General features: G+C 36.6%; 2 protein-coding genes across 2 annotated transcripts; one reads left to right on the forward strand and one right to left on the reverse strand.

Moving 5' to 3' along the window:
- Positions 1–194: 194 nt before the first annotated feature.
- On the reverse strand, positions 195–981 carry taf13 (TATA-box binding protein associated factor 13). Its single transcript, XM_026242190.1, has 2 exons — positions 872–981; positions 195–763 (listed from the first exon to the last, which is right to left on the reverse strand). Exon 2 carries the CDS (start codon positions 760–762, stop codon positions 388–390), a length of 375 nt encoding a protein of 124 aa, XP_026097975.1. The 5' UTR covers position 763; positions 872–981; the 3' UTR covers positions 195–387.
- An 823-nt stretch (positions 982–1,804) lies between these two features.
- LOC113069172 (solute carrier family 35 member C2-like) lies at positions 1,805–12,009 on the forward strand. The gene is made up of 10 exons (XM_026242195.1): positions 1,805–2,422; positions 2,787–2,937; positions 3,023–3,173; positions 3,491–3,554; positions 6,569–6,641; positions 8,734–8,902; positions 8,990–9,073; positions 10,029–10,204; positions 10,418–10,547; positions 11,344–12,009. The coding sequence occupies exons 2-10, from the start codon at positions 2,827–2,829 to the stop codon at positions 11,469–11,471; spliced, it is 1,086 nt and encodes a 361-aa protein (XP_026097980.1). The 5' UTR covers positions 1,805–2,422; positions 2,787–2,826; the 3' UTR covers positions 11,472–12,009.
- The last annotated feature ends 3,743 nt before the right edge of the window (positions 12,010–15,752 follow it).

Raw genomic sequence — 15,752 nt, forward strand, 5'->3', positions numbered from 1 at the left:
ATATAAATGTCAACTATTTTAAATGATTTCCCCTTCTCAGCTTTATCAGGCACAATTTAGCAAAGCAATTAATTTTATACTTGCATTAACCCTTCAACTTGCGACAAAACATTTCATCATAATATAACAATATTAATAAAAAACTGAAAAAAAGATAAGGTGCACATAAATGCTTTTCAAAATAAAACTTGCAATAAACGTTTAACAAATGTATTTTTATTGTACATCTTAAACACACACACAATGAAAACTCATGAAGTATAAACTGGCAAGCAACTGAATAAACACAAAGCTGTAAGAAAAGTGGACAAGGGTTCTCAACAGGTAAAATCCCATAATGAATTTTTTTTTTTTTTGCATGGACAACATGTCAACCGATGGCCTATTTCAAGACCCATAATTTGCCTCGTCAAATGCTTTGCGAGCCTTCTTCAGCTCCTCGTTCATAGTGAGCAGGTCCTTCACTCTCGCAAATTTTCTAGGGTCCTTGCGGATGAGAAACACGATGTCCTCCACCTGCACGCGACCCTGGCGCCCTATAGACATCGCCTTGTGTGTCATCTCCGTGATGAACTCGATCACCAGATCCTCCAGTATATCCACCGATTCGGTGTAGGGATTTTGGTCGTCTCCAAACCCATACATCATGCAGCGAAGCTCCTTGGAAAAAAGCCGCTTTCTTTTACCTTGGCCCGAGTCTGCTCCGTTACCTCCGTCGTCTAACTCCTCATCAAACCCGGGATCATCCTCTTCTTCAGCCATTCTTTAAACGAAATGCAGCGCGCTGGTTAGAAACAGCCATTCAAAACACAAGAGTCAAGTGTTCTATATTATAAGAGAATAACAGACACAGCGTGTACGTATAACTTACTTGGGAAAACCAGACGGGAACAAAACAAAACACCCCAGCCAGCAAATGCAAAGACAGGAAGTACTGCTAATTCATTTCCACATGACGCGCCAGTGGAAGAAAACGTCAGCGCCCCCTGGAGATCTGGATGACGAGCTTAAAGGGGGGATGGTGGAACGTTCGAATCATTTCTGTGAATTGATTCTTTTGAACAAATTAATTCAGCGATTCTTCTGCGTCAAACTGAAGTAAAGTCATACTACAGTTAAGTCAACAGGAACCGTTGATTATTTATCTTTGTATGCATGGCTTTATTTAGATTATAATAGATTTATTTTCCTTGGCTGCTGTTTTTGTTCTTTGTTTTATTTCTTGATGCTCTGTTATATCTTGCTGCCAGTTTAGATTAAGAAGTGTATTTTTATGTTTTGATTTGTTCTAAATAGTTAGTTATTGTTAAATAAAATTACATGCAATCAATTTAGCCACATTATGTGTTTTTTATATGTGCTGTGCTGGATATAATTTATTTTAATTTTACATTGTGCACGTGACATAATAAGAGTGTATGTAAGATATTCTAAATAAAACTGTAGAGGTATATATATATATATATATATATATATATATATATATATATATATATATATATATATATATATATATATATATATATAGAGGCAAACTGTAGATAATTTTTTTGACAGATTTCACATACACAGCGGCAAACGTAGTGATTATATAGTTTTAAGGTATTTGTTGAGTTTGTATGCTTATTGGTTATTTTAAGTACATGTAACTAAACAAATCCACATTTTCTAGAATTTTAAAGATCATTTACAACTTTTAAAATTATGTCTTTTTTATTTAGTTTACTTCTGTATTCATATTTATTTTTATCTGTCTTTGGTAAACACTAATAAACACATTATTTATTTTTATAGTTTTTGGGAGGGAGTTTTCGTCTAATTTCGTGTGTCCATCAGTTAAATGTTCACTTCACAAACTACCAGCTCACTCATCGGTTCTCGGACCATGTCTGTGGTAATTACATTATTACAAGACAACTTTATTCTGGATTCAGACGATGAGAACAGCTCAAGATCGCATCAGTCGGATTAATGAACGATTTGTTTCATGAACCGTTTCAACTGATTCATCAAAACGATTTGAATCCAAAGAACGAACCGATCAGTGCTAAACATAGCAACCAGTCAACTATTTTAACGCATTTACTTCGTCTTTGGTACTTCTTGTGTGCTTAATAAAAATTCAGAAAAAGCTTTAATTTCAAAACATTATGTGTAGGATTCAAATTTTCCCGGGCTGCAGAGCAACTGTCAGCAGAGCAACGTCCACGTCACAGCAGCAGAAGTACACAGGGCTGTCTGTCTGTAGGTTCACAAACAAGAGCAGTGACAGTTATTTGAATGGTGACGTTACAATTGAATGGCAGAGTTTCGTGTTAATGTTAACTTGGTGCTCTGACACGACTCGCGTGTCCAGATGATGGTTACATAGAGTTTAATGCTACCAGCTTTTTGTTTTATCCAGGACTATGTCAACAGTAAGGTAAGAAAATGTGGTCGCTGACCTTAGCTAGTTCTGGTTAGCCGTAACTTAACGTTAAATGACACATCCAGCGTGTGCAAACTGTCAACAGCATCATGTGAAGTAACGTAACTAACGTTAGGTTTAGTGCTCGCGAGTGCGTGAGACAATGTTTAGTTTATTTATTGCTTAAACGCCTGTCTCGCACTCCATTAGACATTTTAAAAGCACAGCTGTTCTGATACAATACGTTGCACTGTTCAACAAGTGCAACTTTTATAAATACTTGCGCACACCAAACCTTGGCCCTGCATGTTTTTATGAACCTACCCAGAGTTACTATACTAGCTCTGGTTAATTCTTCTTGCCTTCCTCTTGTTGATAGTGTTTAGCTGTGCCGTGTCGGATCCGGGTTGTCCCGGAGGATGGCGTGCCCGACGCAGGTGCTCTGCAGGGCGCTGCGCACCGTGGGCCTGGTGCTTTTCTACTATGTGTTTTCCATTGGCATAACATTCTACAACAAGTGGCTCATGAGGGTAAGATATAGTTCAGCTGGGTAAAAACCTGCACTTATTTTTGTCTATTTGGTTTGTATAATGTCTGTTTTTTTATCTGCCTCAGGACTTCCACTTTCCTCTGTTCATGACGCTGGTCCATCTCGTAATCATTTTCAGTTTCTCCACACTGACACGCTATTTCATGCAATGCTGGACGGGAAAGCCTCGAGTGACACTTCCCTGGAAGCTTTACCTTTCTAAAGTGGCCCCGACAGGTAAGGATTTTTTGTTTGTTTTGGGAAAAAATTCATCAGTAAGTCCAAAGTACAAAAAATGTGTTTGAATGAGTGTCATAGTGGAAGCTGAGGAGATAAAACCTGTTATCTTTTCTGTCCAACACACACTCTGGGTGGGTGAAGTCCAAACTAATTGAATGTAGAGAATCTATTTGATCTCTGCTCGGGTATTTGGGAATCATGTTCACAAGCCCATTATTCAAGTTTTAGCATGTGCAGCATATACTTTGTATAATACTGAGATGGTGATTCATCATTCAATAATATGTGCACAACTGTTTGTCTGTGTCCATCAGCCCTGGCAACAGCGCTGGATATCGGATTGTCCAACTGGAGCTTCCTTTTCATCACCATTAGTTTGTAAGCATGCTATTAAATGAGAAATTTGATTTTATAGTGCTTGCAAGGCAGCACTTTATTCTTATTTCTCAAACATAAAACAGACATACTTGCTGTGTACGAAAGGCCGTAGTGTCATGCTACCTTTTACTATTTCTATAGTATCCAGAATGTATAGTGTAAATAGTAAGCAAATTTTCTGTACTCAAGGAACAACCGGATGACCTATTACATTAGCCAGAATCTGCTAAATATAACTCAAGTACACTGAAATCAGTACAAGTACAAGCAGTGTTCAGAATGGCATACTACCATAAAACTTTATTGCAGTATGTATAATGTGAATAGTATGTGAATTTTCTGTATGCATGGAATTGCCGTATTACCTGCTACATTTGTTTAAATTTGATATATGCATCTGAAGACACTGCATGGGATACTGTTTCCCAGAATGCAACACGCTCCATGTAACGTTTTGTGAGTGAACTGGAAACAGGGAATAGTATTATAATATGGCGTTATTTCCCTGTCAAATGTCGAGAGCACATAATTGTAGCGCGAAAGTACATTACTGTAATATGATGCGCGAGCGTGAATCTCTCTGCTCGCGCGCGGAATATAATGTGCGGAGCGCGAATCTCTCTGCTCGCGCGCGGAATATAATGTGCGGAGCGCGAATCTCTCTGCTCGCGCGCGGAATATAATGTGCGGAGCGCGAATCTCTCTGCTCGCGCGCTGGAACTCAGCTGGAACAGCACATGGAACACAAGTGATAAGTACACTGAAGTTCAATCAAGGTTTGAACTTGAACGATACATTTTTGACATATTTAACATCAAAACAAATAAGACTGGTTACCAGAGATCGTCAATTCGGTGGATCCATCTCGGCTCGTCTTGATTGAACGTCAGTGAATTCATTCCATGTTATGATCGATGATCAGCTGACTTTCTCAGACCACATAAAACTGATCCTGCAAATTTGCTTTATTCAACATCAAGAAGATCAAGCCCTTTCTTTCAGAACATGCTCCACAACTCCTTGTTCAAGCTTTTGTTCTGTCCAGGCTGGACTATTGCAATGCCCTCTTGGCAGGTCTTCCAACCAGTTCTATCAAACCTTTACAATTAATCCAGAACGCGACAGCAAGATTAATTTGTAATGAGCCAAAAAGAATGCACGTAACACCTCTGTTTATCAATTTGCACTGGCTTCCAATAGCTGATCGCATAAAATTCAAGGCATTGAATGTCAAGTCCTTGTGGCATTGTGTACGGATAAGACAGTCAAATAGCTTAGTCATGTTGTCAATTTAACAGTGTACACTGGAGGGATGTTTTGATGTAAACTACTGTATTGAACAGTATTCCATATGCTTATGTATGCCATATATCCATTTCAAAGCTACACATTTACACATTACTGTTTGTGGGATATTGATTGAAAGAGACTGGATAGAATTCCCAATTACACTTTTACTAGTGGTCTGACCCAAAAAATAAAAAAATACTTTTACAATGCCATTGTGATATAGAAAAGGATATATGGGCACAAAGATGAAAATAAGTCCATTTTCAGAACTTTTAACTCTTGTGTTGTCCTCTGTCTTTACAGTATAAGCTTTCCAACTGAAGATTCATGAGATGAACCTTTGAGCTATTTCAGAGAAATGGTTTATCATTGGTTTATCATCTACATTCTCTTCATTAGTAAAGATTCACTTGCACAATTCATGCCAAATTGACAAAAAGTCTAATAATAGTGTGTAAAAATTCAAATAAAAAGTGTGCTTGGCAGTTTATGACAACTAGATTAACCATTTTGCATTTAATGACTTATACGATGAACTAAAGACTAGATGTTTTGAGGGGTAAGACTGATGCACAGAAAACTGTATAATACATTTTGAGCAACATGACATTAGCAACTGATAATGTAGGAAACTGCCGATAAATGTGCGTAATCAATTGCATGAATGTACAATAGCAATCGCAACTTGTTCAAAAGAATGAGAAACTGGTTTTATGATGTGTATAAATGACTAGATGATGTGGAGGTTGTACAAGTAGTTTTGAGAATTTCATCTCTGTTTTGAAAAATGCACCAAAGTGACTGAGAAAAACTGTAATGTACTTTCGCGCTACAATTATGCGCTCTCGACATTTGACAGGGAAATAACGCCATATTATAAATGTAACACTTTTATATGTATATACACACATTACTGTAAACTACAAACTATCTCTATAGCACTTTATACAGTAGATATTATACACAAATTTATTAATAATAATATTGAAGCAATATAATATATAAATGAAATGTATCATTATTTGCACTTAGTGTAACTAGAATATATCGCTTTTCCACTAAGTGTAGACAGCTTAAAGCAGTTAAAGACAGCTTAGTGCTGATCCAGTTCTGCTCAACATGTTAAGTTAATTAATTATGAGATAAGTTTAATTGGGCAATATAGCATTGTTTGGTAGTATGCATCCTTATTAACAAGACTTTGTAAAAGAATGGTTCACTTTTGTTTGTAATGTAACAAGTATGCCATATTGAACACAGTCACAGACTTCATTCAAACATTTCATAGAAATTGTTAGTCTTACATGTAAAAGTGCTGTCTATTTTTAAATGCATATTTAATTAAATAGATACTTAATTGATTGAATAAGTCATGGGAGTGTGCAGTGACTGTTAAAATTATAAAAATCATTTTTTATTTTCTGGATGAAACCAAACTCTGGATGAAATCATAGACTGAAGCTTAAAAATCTTTCTTCTCTTCATACTCTACATTATTTTCTGTTAAATCTATCAATGCCAATTATCCAAAATCTGCAGTCTGGCTCTGACTTTTAGCAATTCATTTCAACTCCTCCAGACTACAAATTGGGGCAAAATCAATGCAATAGTCATGTAGTGTATTCCGGTCTTAATATCTGAGCTCTTGAGCTACAGACACTGGTGTTTGTTTCAGGAAATGCAAATTAAATTGAAACTACTTGGGAATTTGGGGTTTCTTCTAGGTACACCATGACCAAGTCTTCAGCTGTTCTCTTCATTCTCTTTTTCTCTCTGATCTTCAAACTGGAGGAACCGGTAAGTGTGAAATACACTCAGTTCTTGAATAAAAGACTAAAGGAATATATTGTTCAAAGGAAGCCATTTATAGTTCATACCCATTAAGTATATATTTTACTTACAAAAGGCCACATCAAGATGGATTGTTAAGCTAGCCATAGGCAGCAATTTAATAAGACATCTTTTCATGACTTTGTTGAACTGGCTGCTCTCTATGTGTGTGCTCATATAATCATTATCACCCCCAGACTAGAGAACAGCATGTTGCAGAGTGTGAGTGTTGAAGTACATTTAGACATTTTAAAGAGAGTGCATTCCAACTGTGGTGATGATGACTTATGTTTTAACAGCAGACATTTGAGATCATGTTAATGGAATCTTAAAATGCTCTTTAATAAATATGCTGTTAAGTTTTTCTGAAAGTTCAAACTGTGCGACAAAAAATGAGGAAACTTGATATATGTTTCTTTATTTAGCTGAGCATTAGTTGGCTTGCCAAATGTAATAGTCAAAAAGACATTATTTTGCTTCTAACTTTTTCCCTTGTGAACAGTTAACACACACACACATATGTCATTTTTCTTTTCTTTTTACTCAGAAGCCAGTTTGGCTACAAATCACCAGCCATTTAGAATTTCTACTAGCCAAAACAAAATATCACAAACCATAAAATAGATAAGATTTGAGAATAGTGTTTGAAAAAACTGTGCAGACTGGAAAGAGAAATTGTGATCTGTGTTACTACATTTCAAACGAAGCATAGACTATAAAAAAAAACACATCTGATGTAAATACAGATCTAATCAAAGATTAAACTCAAACCTTAAATTTGGGCAGCTTGCAATTTTTTTTACATAATATGAATATTTATAGTCATGATTAAACAAAATAAAGACAGGGAAAGAAAATAAAGCAGTGTTTCATTAAAGCTAGATGATTTATCTCCAGTTTTGGCACCTTAAAGGGGTTATTTGATGCGTGTAACAAGCTCTTGGTGCATAAAAATCTGTAAAGTTGCAAAGACTAAAGTCTCAAATTCAAAAATATATTCTTTATCAAAGTTAAGACTCTGCCACGCCCCCCTAAAACGACTCGTTCTAACATGCCCCCACATGTCTACATCACTATGAGGGAATATTTGCTGCCCAAATGTTCACGCAAAGAAAGAAGGCTTGGTTTCAGTAACCACAGTTAGTGTTGAAGCAGCCATGTCAGGGATATGCTTTGTGTATTTAGGCGAAAGCAAAAGCACTTTATTTGGCCTTCTGAAAGTAGATGCATTTAGGAATCTTTAAGATTACTTGCAACAGAACAGCAACATGGACGTTTTGTAAACCTAGGAGAGGAGGTCATTCTGACTTTGCTTTGAAAGTCTGGCGCTTCTGAATCAGAATTGTTATTAGTTAAAGTATTTGTTATTGAATGTTCAAATGTGCCCACGCCTGTGTGTGTGTGTGTGTGTGAGAGAGAGAGAGAGAGAGAGAGAGAGAGAGAGGAAGAGACAGGGTCACAGAGTGGAGACAGCAGTCTTAACAGTTCATGGCTTGTGTACTGCAAAGACATAAGAGCTTCATCACTGTGTCTGTCACACCACTCTGTTCCCCTTTCGGACTTGAACTGATGGTAAAACGAAGGAAATTAACTGTCTTTACATTTATCCTGAAATATGAAGCTTGCGATTATGGAAAGGCGTTACATTTCTGACGAGTGCTTGCGATGTTAGGCATTTGAATGTTATTTGAAAAAAAAATCTGTTTTTTGAACATTAAAACATGTCAACATATTCTGTTACAGCAAATACACAAAATAATGATCTTTAAAAAAGCATCATATGACCCCTTTTCACATATTCTGAGAGTTGTGCTGGAACATTTATATTAGCAACAAATCATTAATACATGCAGTTGCCAAGCCATTAGGAGGTTTAAGAGGGTAAAATCTATTGTAATAGGAAGCATTATACACCAGTAAATGTTTACTTGTGATTGTAGCTGCATTAAAGATTCCATTAAAATTTATGAATGCAATTTTATTTTCTGTTGATGTATTTTTTTGACTTGGTGTTTTTTGTAGTAATGTGTGCTGCCTGACTTTTTTTTGCACCTAACAGAACCCATTCCTTATCCTCGTGGTATTGCTGATAGCCAGTGGTCTGTTCATGTTCACTCTGAAGTCCACTCAGTTTAATCTGGAGGGTTTCATCATGGTCCTGTTGGCCTCTTTCATCGGAGGGATCCGCTGGACTCTTACTCAAGTGCTCATGCAGAAAGCAGAGCTTGGTAAGTCACATGTAATGAATTGTGTTTGGTCTGTATGGTGAAGTGGTGAATTCTCATGACTCTTATGTCCTTGTCTTTACCGCACAGGCCTTCAGAACCCCATAGACACTATGTACCATCTGCAGCCTCTCATGTTCCTTGGCCTCTTTCCTCTGTTTCTTCTTAATGAGGGTCAGTCCGACACCAGTTTTATTAAATATATTCAAATGTATTGAAATATATTAAAATGTATATTTAAATAAAAACATTATAACATTTTACAACATTACTGTTCTTAATGTATATTTGATCAAATACATGCAGACTTGTAAAGAATTTTTTAAAACTCTACCCCAAATTTTTGAACAGCAGTGTAGGTTCCATAATGTGGAAAATGTGGAAGTATTAGTGTATTTCAAAACTGTGATTTTGGAACTACTAGAATTTGAAAGTGGTGTTTTTGTAGCTATGCTCAGTTGTTACATATTATGCTGCTGGAAGTGGAATAATATATTCCAATACAATATTCCAAGCTGATTATCTAATGTTATACCTATTAAAATGTTTTCAAAAGCAGATGACAAGAAGCTGCCAGCGTTAGCTATATTAAAAACAGATTGGCTTTATTTGAATGGGATCCTAAGGAGACCGGAACAGACAATCATCCAATTGGAAGTTAGAATGTGTAATAGCGGTGCTCATAGTTTACTCAGGAAAAAGGTATATAATTTTTAAAGAAATCTTCATGTAATCATCACAAACAAATGCTAAAGCCATTAATCGGTTAGAAAGTGTGGGATTTGTGTCTAATTTGAGCTGTATTTTAGTATTTTGTCTTCCATAAGTGCAAATCTCACAAAGAAATGTCAGGGTCGTATTTTACCTAAAAATAAGCGTATAACCATATACATTAAATATATATATATTTTTAATCAGCTTAGGTTTAATACAACAAATATTACCATAACGGGTACTTACAGTTTTACTTCACAATTTAAGAAACATTTTTTACCACAATGGACTAAATTTTAATAGTCCTAAAATTAATTTCATTTACTTCATGCAAAATATGTCTCTTGGTTATCAGTGGCATTGCAATCCTTACAGATCTGTTTGCTTGTCTCTTCATCCTGTGATTGCTGAGCAGGGCTGAGTGTGAGTACCACAGAGAAGCTCTTCAGGGTCAGTGAGCTCTCCCACCTGCTCTACTCTCTGGTGACTCTGTCTGTGGGTGGAATGCTGGCATTTGGGCTGGGATTCTCTGAGTTCCTGCTGGTGTCCCGCACCTCCGGTCTGACGCTATCTATTGCAGGCATTTTTAAGGTGAGAATATATCTTTGTTGCTTTCACATAATTATGAGTAAAAAAAATAAAAATAATCCCTCATCTTCAAAATGAAGGATACAATCCCTTTGTATCCCTCATCTTTTTTGTTTTTCTCCATTTGTCAACAGTATGGTTTCAAAGCCTTTATTAGCCTTACAACTTGAATACTGTTCTCAAAGACATTCTGTTTGTCTCTGTCTCTCTCTGTAGGAGGTGTGCACTCTGCTGCTGGCAGTGGAGTTCATGGGGGATAAAATGAGCACAGTCAACTGGTTGGGCTTTGCTGTGTGTCTGTCTGGCATATCACTGCATGTTGGCCTCAAAACATACTACAACAAAGGTGAGACTTTTGTTGACAAAATGCTTAAAATAATAAAATGGGGGGGGAACAGACTTTTTAAGAACAATCAGGGCATATATGCGGTTTCAGAGTTAATGGTTGTGATGAAACTTAAGTAGCGACTAGTTCTATATTTTGGCATACATCCTTTTATGAAAAATAAGCGTAAAAGAAAAAATGTAGGGTGGAGACTTTATTTTATGCTTCTTTGGGATGTTGGTGTTGCACTCAAAAGTGGAGGCAGAAGAAATTTAATTTTGCTTGAAAAAATGAAACATATGTACAGATTAATTGTTCACAATAAGATCTGCATTTAGGAAATAGATAGGGTGAAATTTCATTTCATGCTGACCATGCAGTGCTTATTTGTTAACAGTACTTTTTTTTTTTTTTTTTTACTTTGTAATGTGAAAAACTATTTTTATTTTTGTAATGTGTGAAATATAATTCTACACCATCATGCTTTTTAAAAATTAAATTAGTAAAAAATAATTTAGCTTTCTTTATTTTTTTATTTAATTAAATGTTTTAAGTAAATTAGCTTAATTGTTTTAATTGTTATTATTATTTCTTAGTACATTTTATTAGAGACATTAACATATAGCAAATATTGGACCTTGGCTGGCATTATCGATTGTGTTTAAACACAGCTTCAATATTAGATTGGATAAAAATGGATACTTGTAAATAAACATTGGGCCTTTAAGAAAAAGAAAATGTGCAAAGCTGGTTTTTAAATCAATAATCGTTTTGATCAGGGATTGTTCTTAGGGTGTGTGTTTCTGCCTTTTTATAGGAAATGGCCCCATGGTAAGACAACTACCAGTCAGAGACAACCCGGACCTTGAGCTTCCTCTTCTACAGACAATAGAAGACTATTGTGAAGACACAAATGATGAAGAGGAGCAAGAGATCCTTTATTAGTTCCAGGATGACATGAATGTCTTAAATAGACTTGTGGAATGTTTTCCCTTAAAGGCTTATATGAATGGTCACATTGATCACAGGTACTCAGCTGACCCCACATGATATAAATCATCTTTGCTCTTGGGAAGACGGAACTCTTAAAGAGACTGGTTGGGTTAGTTCATCTGAACATTTCATTTCGGTCATCATTTCATCACCCTCATGCTGCTGCTCCAAACCAGTATGACTCTTTTTCTTTGGAACAGAAAAGGAATGTCTTCCATAAAATGAAAGTGGATGGAGACCAAGGGCTGACAAAAAAGAAAAAATATTAATTTATTTACTCTTTGAAGAAAAAGTCATATGGGTTTTGCAAGACAAATGGGTGAGCAGTTTTGACAGATTAAACCTTAGATTTTAATTTAAAGGTGAAATATAACTTCAAAAGTGCTGGTGGCATTGATCTCAGCACAGGGCCAATCTCCAAGTGGCCTTACACATTTGTTTACATGGCAATAAAGGATTTATTTGATTAAATATCAATTCTGTTTCACTTTCCCACAATAATTGCTTCGCTAATTATAATGTAGAATGTAAGTGAACTACTTGTTTATTTATTAATTAAAATGAATGAAATTGATTTTCTTCTACCATGGATTCCTTCCGTTTTACCTTTATACAGTGCAACTTTGTGAATGATGTGTACCCTATATACTTGCTGTCTAGGTTTATTATACTTAACTTTTGTAATTCAACCATCAGCTCTTAAAGAGGGAGGCATCTTCTTTATAGCATTATTAGATTTGTGTGGCGTTTTCGTGCAGATGAGGGAAGTCTGTACATTTAGGAACCTGATTGATTTTATTGAGTAATTTCTAAGAAGGCCAGTTCAGTTTCCAGCAGTCTGAGGATCAAGAGAGAGCACAGCTGTTTTAGAAGATGGTAATGAATTCACTTGGGCTGACAGTATGCTTCTGTTTGCCGATGCGTTTGTTTAAAACAAACATTTTAAAAATGCATTTTGGAACGCTTGAATCAATATATTGGATGCGGTGTTTAATTTGCGCATTGAGCTGCAAGAGTTCATGGCAGATGCCACGGTCTTTCTCGCCGTTTCTGCTGTTTTCTCGTTAAAAACTACACCGTTCACGGTTAAACATTACATAAAAAAGGCTAAAAACAATTATAGTTTGTATTTTTACACTATGTAAAATTCTGTTTATCAAAAAAATCTAATTAAGTTAGTTTTACAAACAATATATTTAATTTGTCAACTGATGTTCAGCTGTTCTTTTAACTTCACCAGCGGGAGTCACTGTGGGACAGTTACTTTATAAAAACGAGTGACTTTTACCATTTTTAATGTCACATTTAGTTTATTTTGTAATATCGATAACTTTCTCATCTATTTTTTTTTCTAAAGAGACTCTGCTTCCCTTGCCTTGAGTGATGGCATGCAATGACTGCTGGCAGAAGCCATACAACAAACAAACAGCATAAATTTTTTCATCTTAAATTATGATCCTTGCCGCTTTGAGGTTATGTAGATTTTGGCAGATTATTTTACATTCATTTCATGCATTCCAAGCATAATTTTTGCCATAATTTTTGCCATTAATTGTTATAATCCAGTGAGATTTTTGTTTGCAAAGAAACAGAACAAACTGAGACAGACTCAATCCAGAAGAACTGTTGCAATGTCTCCAAAACACTTCAAGAAACCTGCAAAGATACAGTACTGTGCAAAGTTTTATGCTGTAAAGTGTGGATGCCATCAAAAATAATGCCATAAATAGATTTTATTAACTTCTATTAACTAAATTAAACATTTGGTGTGAAAACACTATGCGTTAAAAAAGCCATTGTCTTCGGTGCACTTGCACATTGTTTTTCAGGTAGCAGGTAGGTTTCTTGAAGAATCTTAGAGACATTGCCACAGTTCTTCTGGATTGAGTCTGTTTCATTTTGTTCTGTTTCTTCATGTTATTCCAGACAAACTGATGATGATCAGATCAGATTTCTGTGTGGAGCAGACTCAGACTCCTTGTGCAAACAAAAATCTCACTGGATTATTACAATTAATGGGATAAATTATATTAGGAAATGTAAACTGATATTTACTACTGACACACTACAGCAAAAGATAGAAATAACTGACTTAAAACCATTTTGTGTTGGGGAAAAAACTAGTGGCTGAAGACTTTTGCACAGTATGTGGTGTATATATATTTTATCACCTTTTGTTATGTTGCAGCCTTATGTTGAACTGCTTTGAATTACTTTTTTACCCACATCAATCTACATTACATACACCATAATGACAAAGCAAAAACAGAACTGTCATAACTTCATAAATGTATTGAAAATAACACAACTGAAATTCATAACTTTAACCCAGTACTTAGCTGAAGCACTTTTACAGCCTCAAGTCTTTTTGGATATGATACGAAAAGCTTTGCTCATCAGAATTTGGCAATTATCTGTAATTCTTCTCCGTACTTACCTCCTCACCTCTCAAGCTCTGTCAGGTTGGATGGGGCAGACACACATTTTTTTAGGTTTCTCCAGAAATATTTAATTGAGTTCAATCCCAGGCTCTTGCTGGGCCACTCATGGACATTCACAGAGTTTTTGCTTTTGCTGTGTGCTTAGGGTCACTGTCCTGTTGGAAGGAAAACCTTTGGCCCAGTCTGAGCTTCTGAATGCTCTGGACTGGGTTTTCATTAAGGCTATCTCTATATTTTGGTGCACTGAGTTTTTCTTCTGACGAGTGCCTCAGTCTCTACTACTGAAAAACTATCCCTCAGTCAGCATGCGGCTGTTACCAGCAAACCTCACTTTTGGGATGCTACTCTGCAAATTATAAGCAGAGCTGGGTTCCTTCAAACATGATGGTTAGAATTTAGGTTCATCAGACCAAATAATCTTGTTTCTCAGAGTCAGATGGACCTTTAGGTGTTTTTTTGCTAATTCCAAGTGTGTTTTCACATGTCTTCACTGAGGAGAGGATTTAGTCTTCCCACACGGCTATAAAGCCCAGATCGGTGGAGTGTTGCAGTGATGTTTGTCCTTCTGTAGGCTTCTCCTATCTCCACAAATGATCATGGAGCTCAACTAGAGGGACCATCAGGTTCTTGGTCACCCCTCAAACCAAAGCCCTTCTCCATCAGTTACTCAGTTTGGCCAGAAGGCCAGCTCTAGGAAGAGTCCTTGTTATTTCAGACTTCTTTCATTAAGGGTAACTGGGACTACATTTTTTTGTGACCCTCCAGTTAAGCAGATTATTTTTCTGAACTCTTCTCCAGATGTGTGAGGGTGGGTTGATATAGAGGGCTGGTGTTGGCGCAGTTGATAAGACACGTCCCTCTGGTGTGAGAGACCCGGGTTTTAATCCATTGTAAGACACCAATGTGTCCCTGAGCAATACACTTAACCCCTAGTTGCTCCAGATGTGTGTGACCTCTGACATACATAGCAATTGTAAGTCGCTTTTAAGCATCAACTTAATGAATAAATGTAAAATGTAAATGTGTGGTTTGACACAAACCTGTTTCTGAGCTCTACAGGTAGTTCTTTGACCTCAGGGCATTATCAGCTGTTAAACCTCTTAATAATATGTGTATGCCTTTCCAAATCTTACCCATTCAATTGAATTTTCCACAAGTTAACTCCACTCGGATAGTATCACAAGCAATATGAATGTGTTCCTGTAGCGATCAAGCACAAGGTTGGGGGTTCGATTCCACGGGTACACATTGCCTGAATGCACTGTAAGTCGCTTTGGGGAAAAAAAGCGTCTGCTAAATGCATAAATTCAATTCAATTTGCAGAGGAAATCCGGAAATCTGGAGATGCCACAGGAAGTGGCGATTTTTGTGGAGGTTATGGATAGGTCCTCAACATATTTTTTTTGACCGTGACTGTCAGCTTTTTTAAGTTCAAAACACACACTGCCTCCGAAACTTTCGTCCGTCATTACATACATACATACACACATACATACATACATACATACATAAATAATACAGTTTGGGGAAGTCGTGGCCTAATGGTTAGAGGGTTGGACTCCCAATCGAAGGGTTGTGAGTTCGAGTCTCGGACCGGCAGGAATTGTAGGTGGGGGGAGTGCATGTACAGTTCTCTCTCCACCTTCAATACCACGACTTATGTGCCCTTGAGCAAAACACCAAACCCCCAACTGCTCGGGAGCCGCAGCATAAAAGGCTGCCCACTGCTCCTGGTGTGTGTGTGTGTGTGCGTGCTGGCGAGCGCGCACTTCGGATGGGTTATATGCAGAGC

This window comes from Carassius auratus, unplaced genomic scaffold (assembly GCF_003368295.1).
Source record: "Carassius auratus strain Wakin unplaced genomic scaffold, ASM336829v1 scaf_tig00000876, whole genome shotgun sequence".
NCBI lineage: Eukaryota > Metazoa > Chordata > Actinopteri > Cypriniformes > Cyprinidae > Carassius > Carassius auratus.

Bases quoted from the DNA above. Each gene is read 5' to 3' on its own strand.
- taf13 (XM_026242190.1), bottom strand. From the start codon at position 762: ATGGCTGAAGAAGAGGATGATCCCGGGTTTGATGAGGAGTTAGACGAC.
- LOC113069172 (XM_026242195.1), top strand. From the start codon at position 2,827: ATGGCGTGCCCGACGCAGGTGCTCTGCAGGGCGCTGCGCACCGTGGGC. The intron at 10,205-10,417 runs GTGAGAATATAT...CTCTCTCTGTAG, and splicing joins CTATTGCAGGCATTTTTAAG to GAGGTGTGCACTCTGCTGCT. The intron at 10,548-11,343 runs GTGAGACTTTTG...GCCTTTTTATAG, and splicing joins CAAAACATACTACAACAAAG to GAAATGGCCCCATGGTAAGA.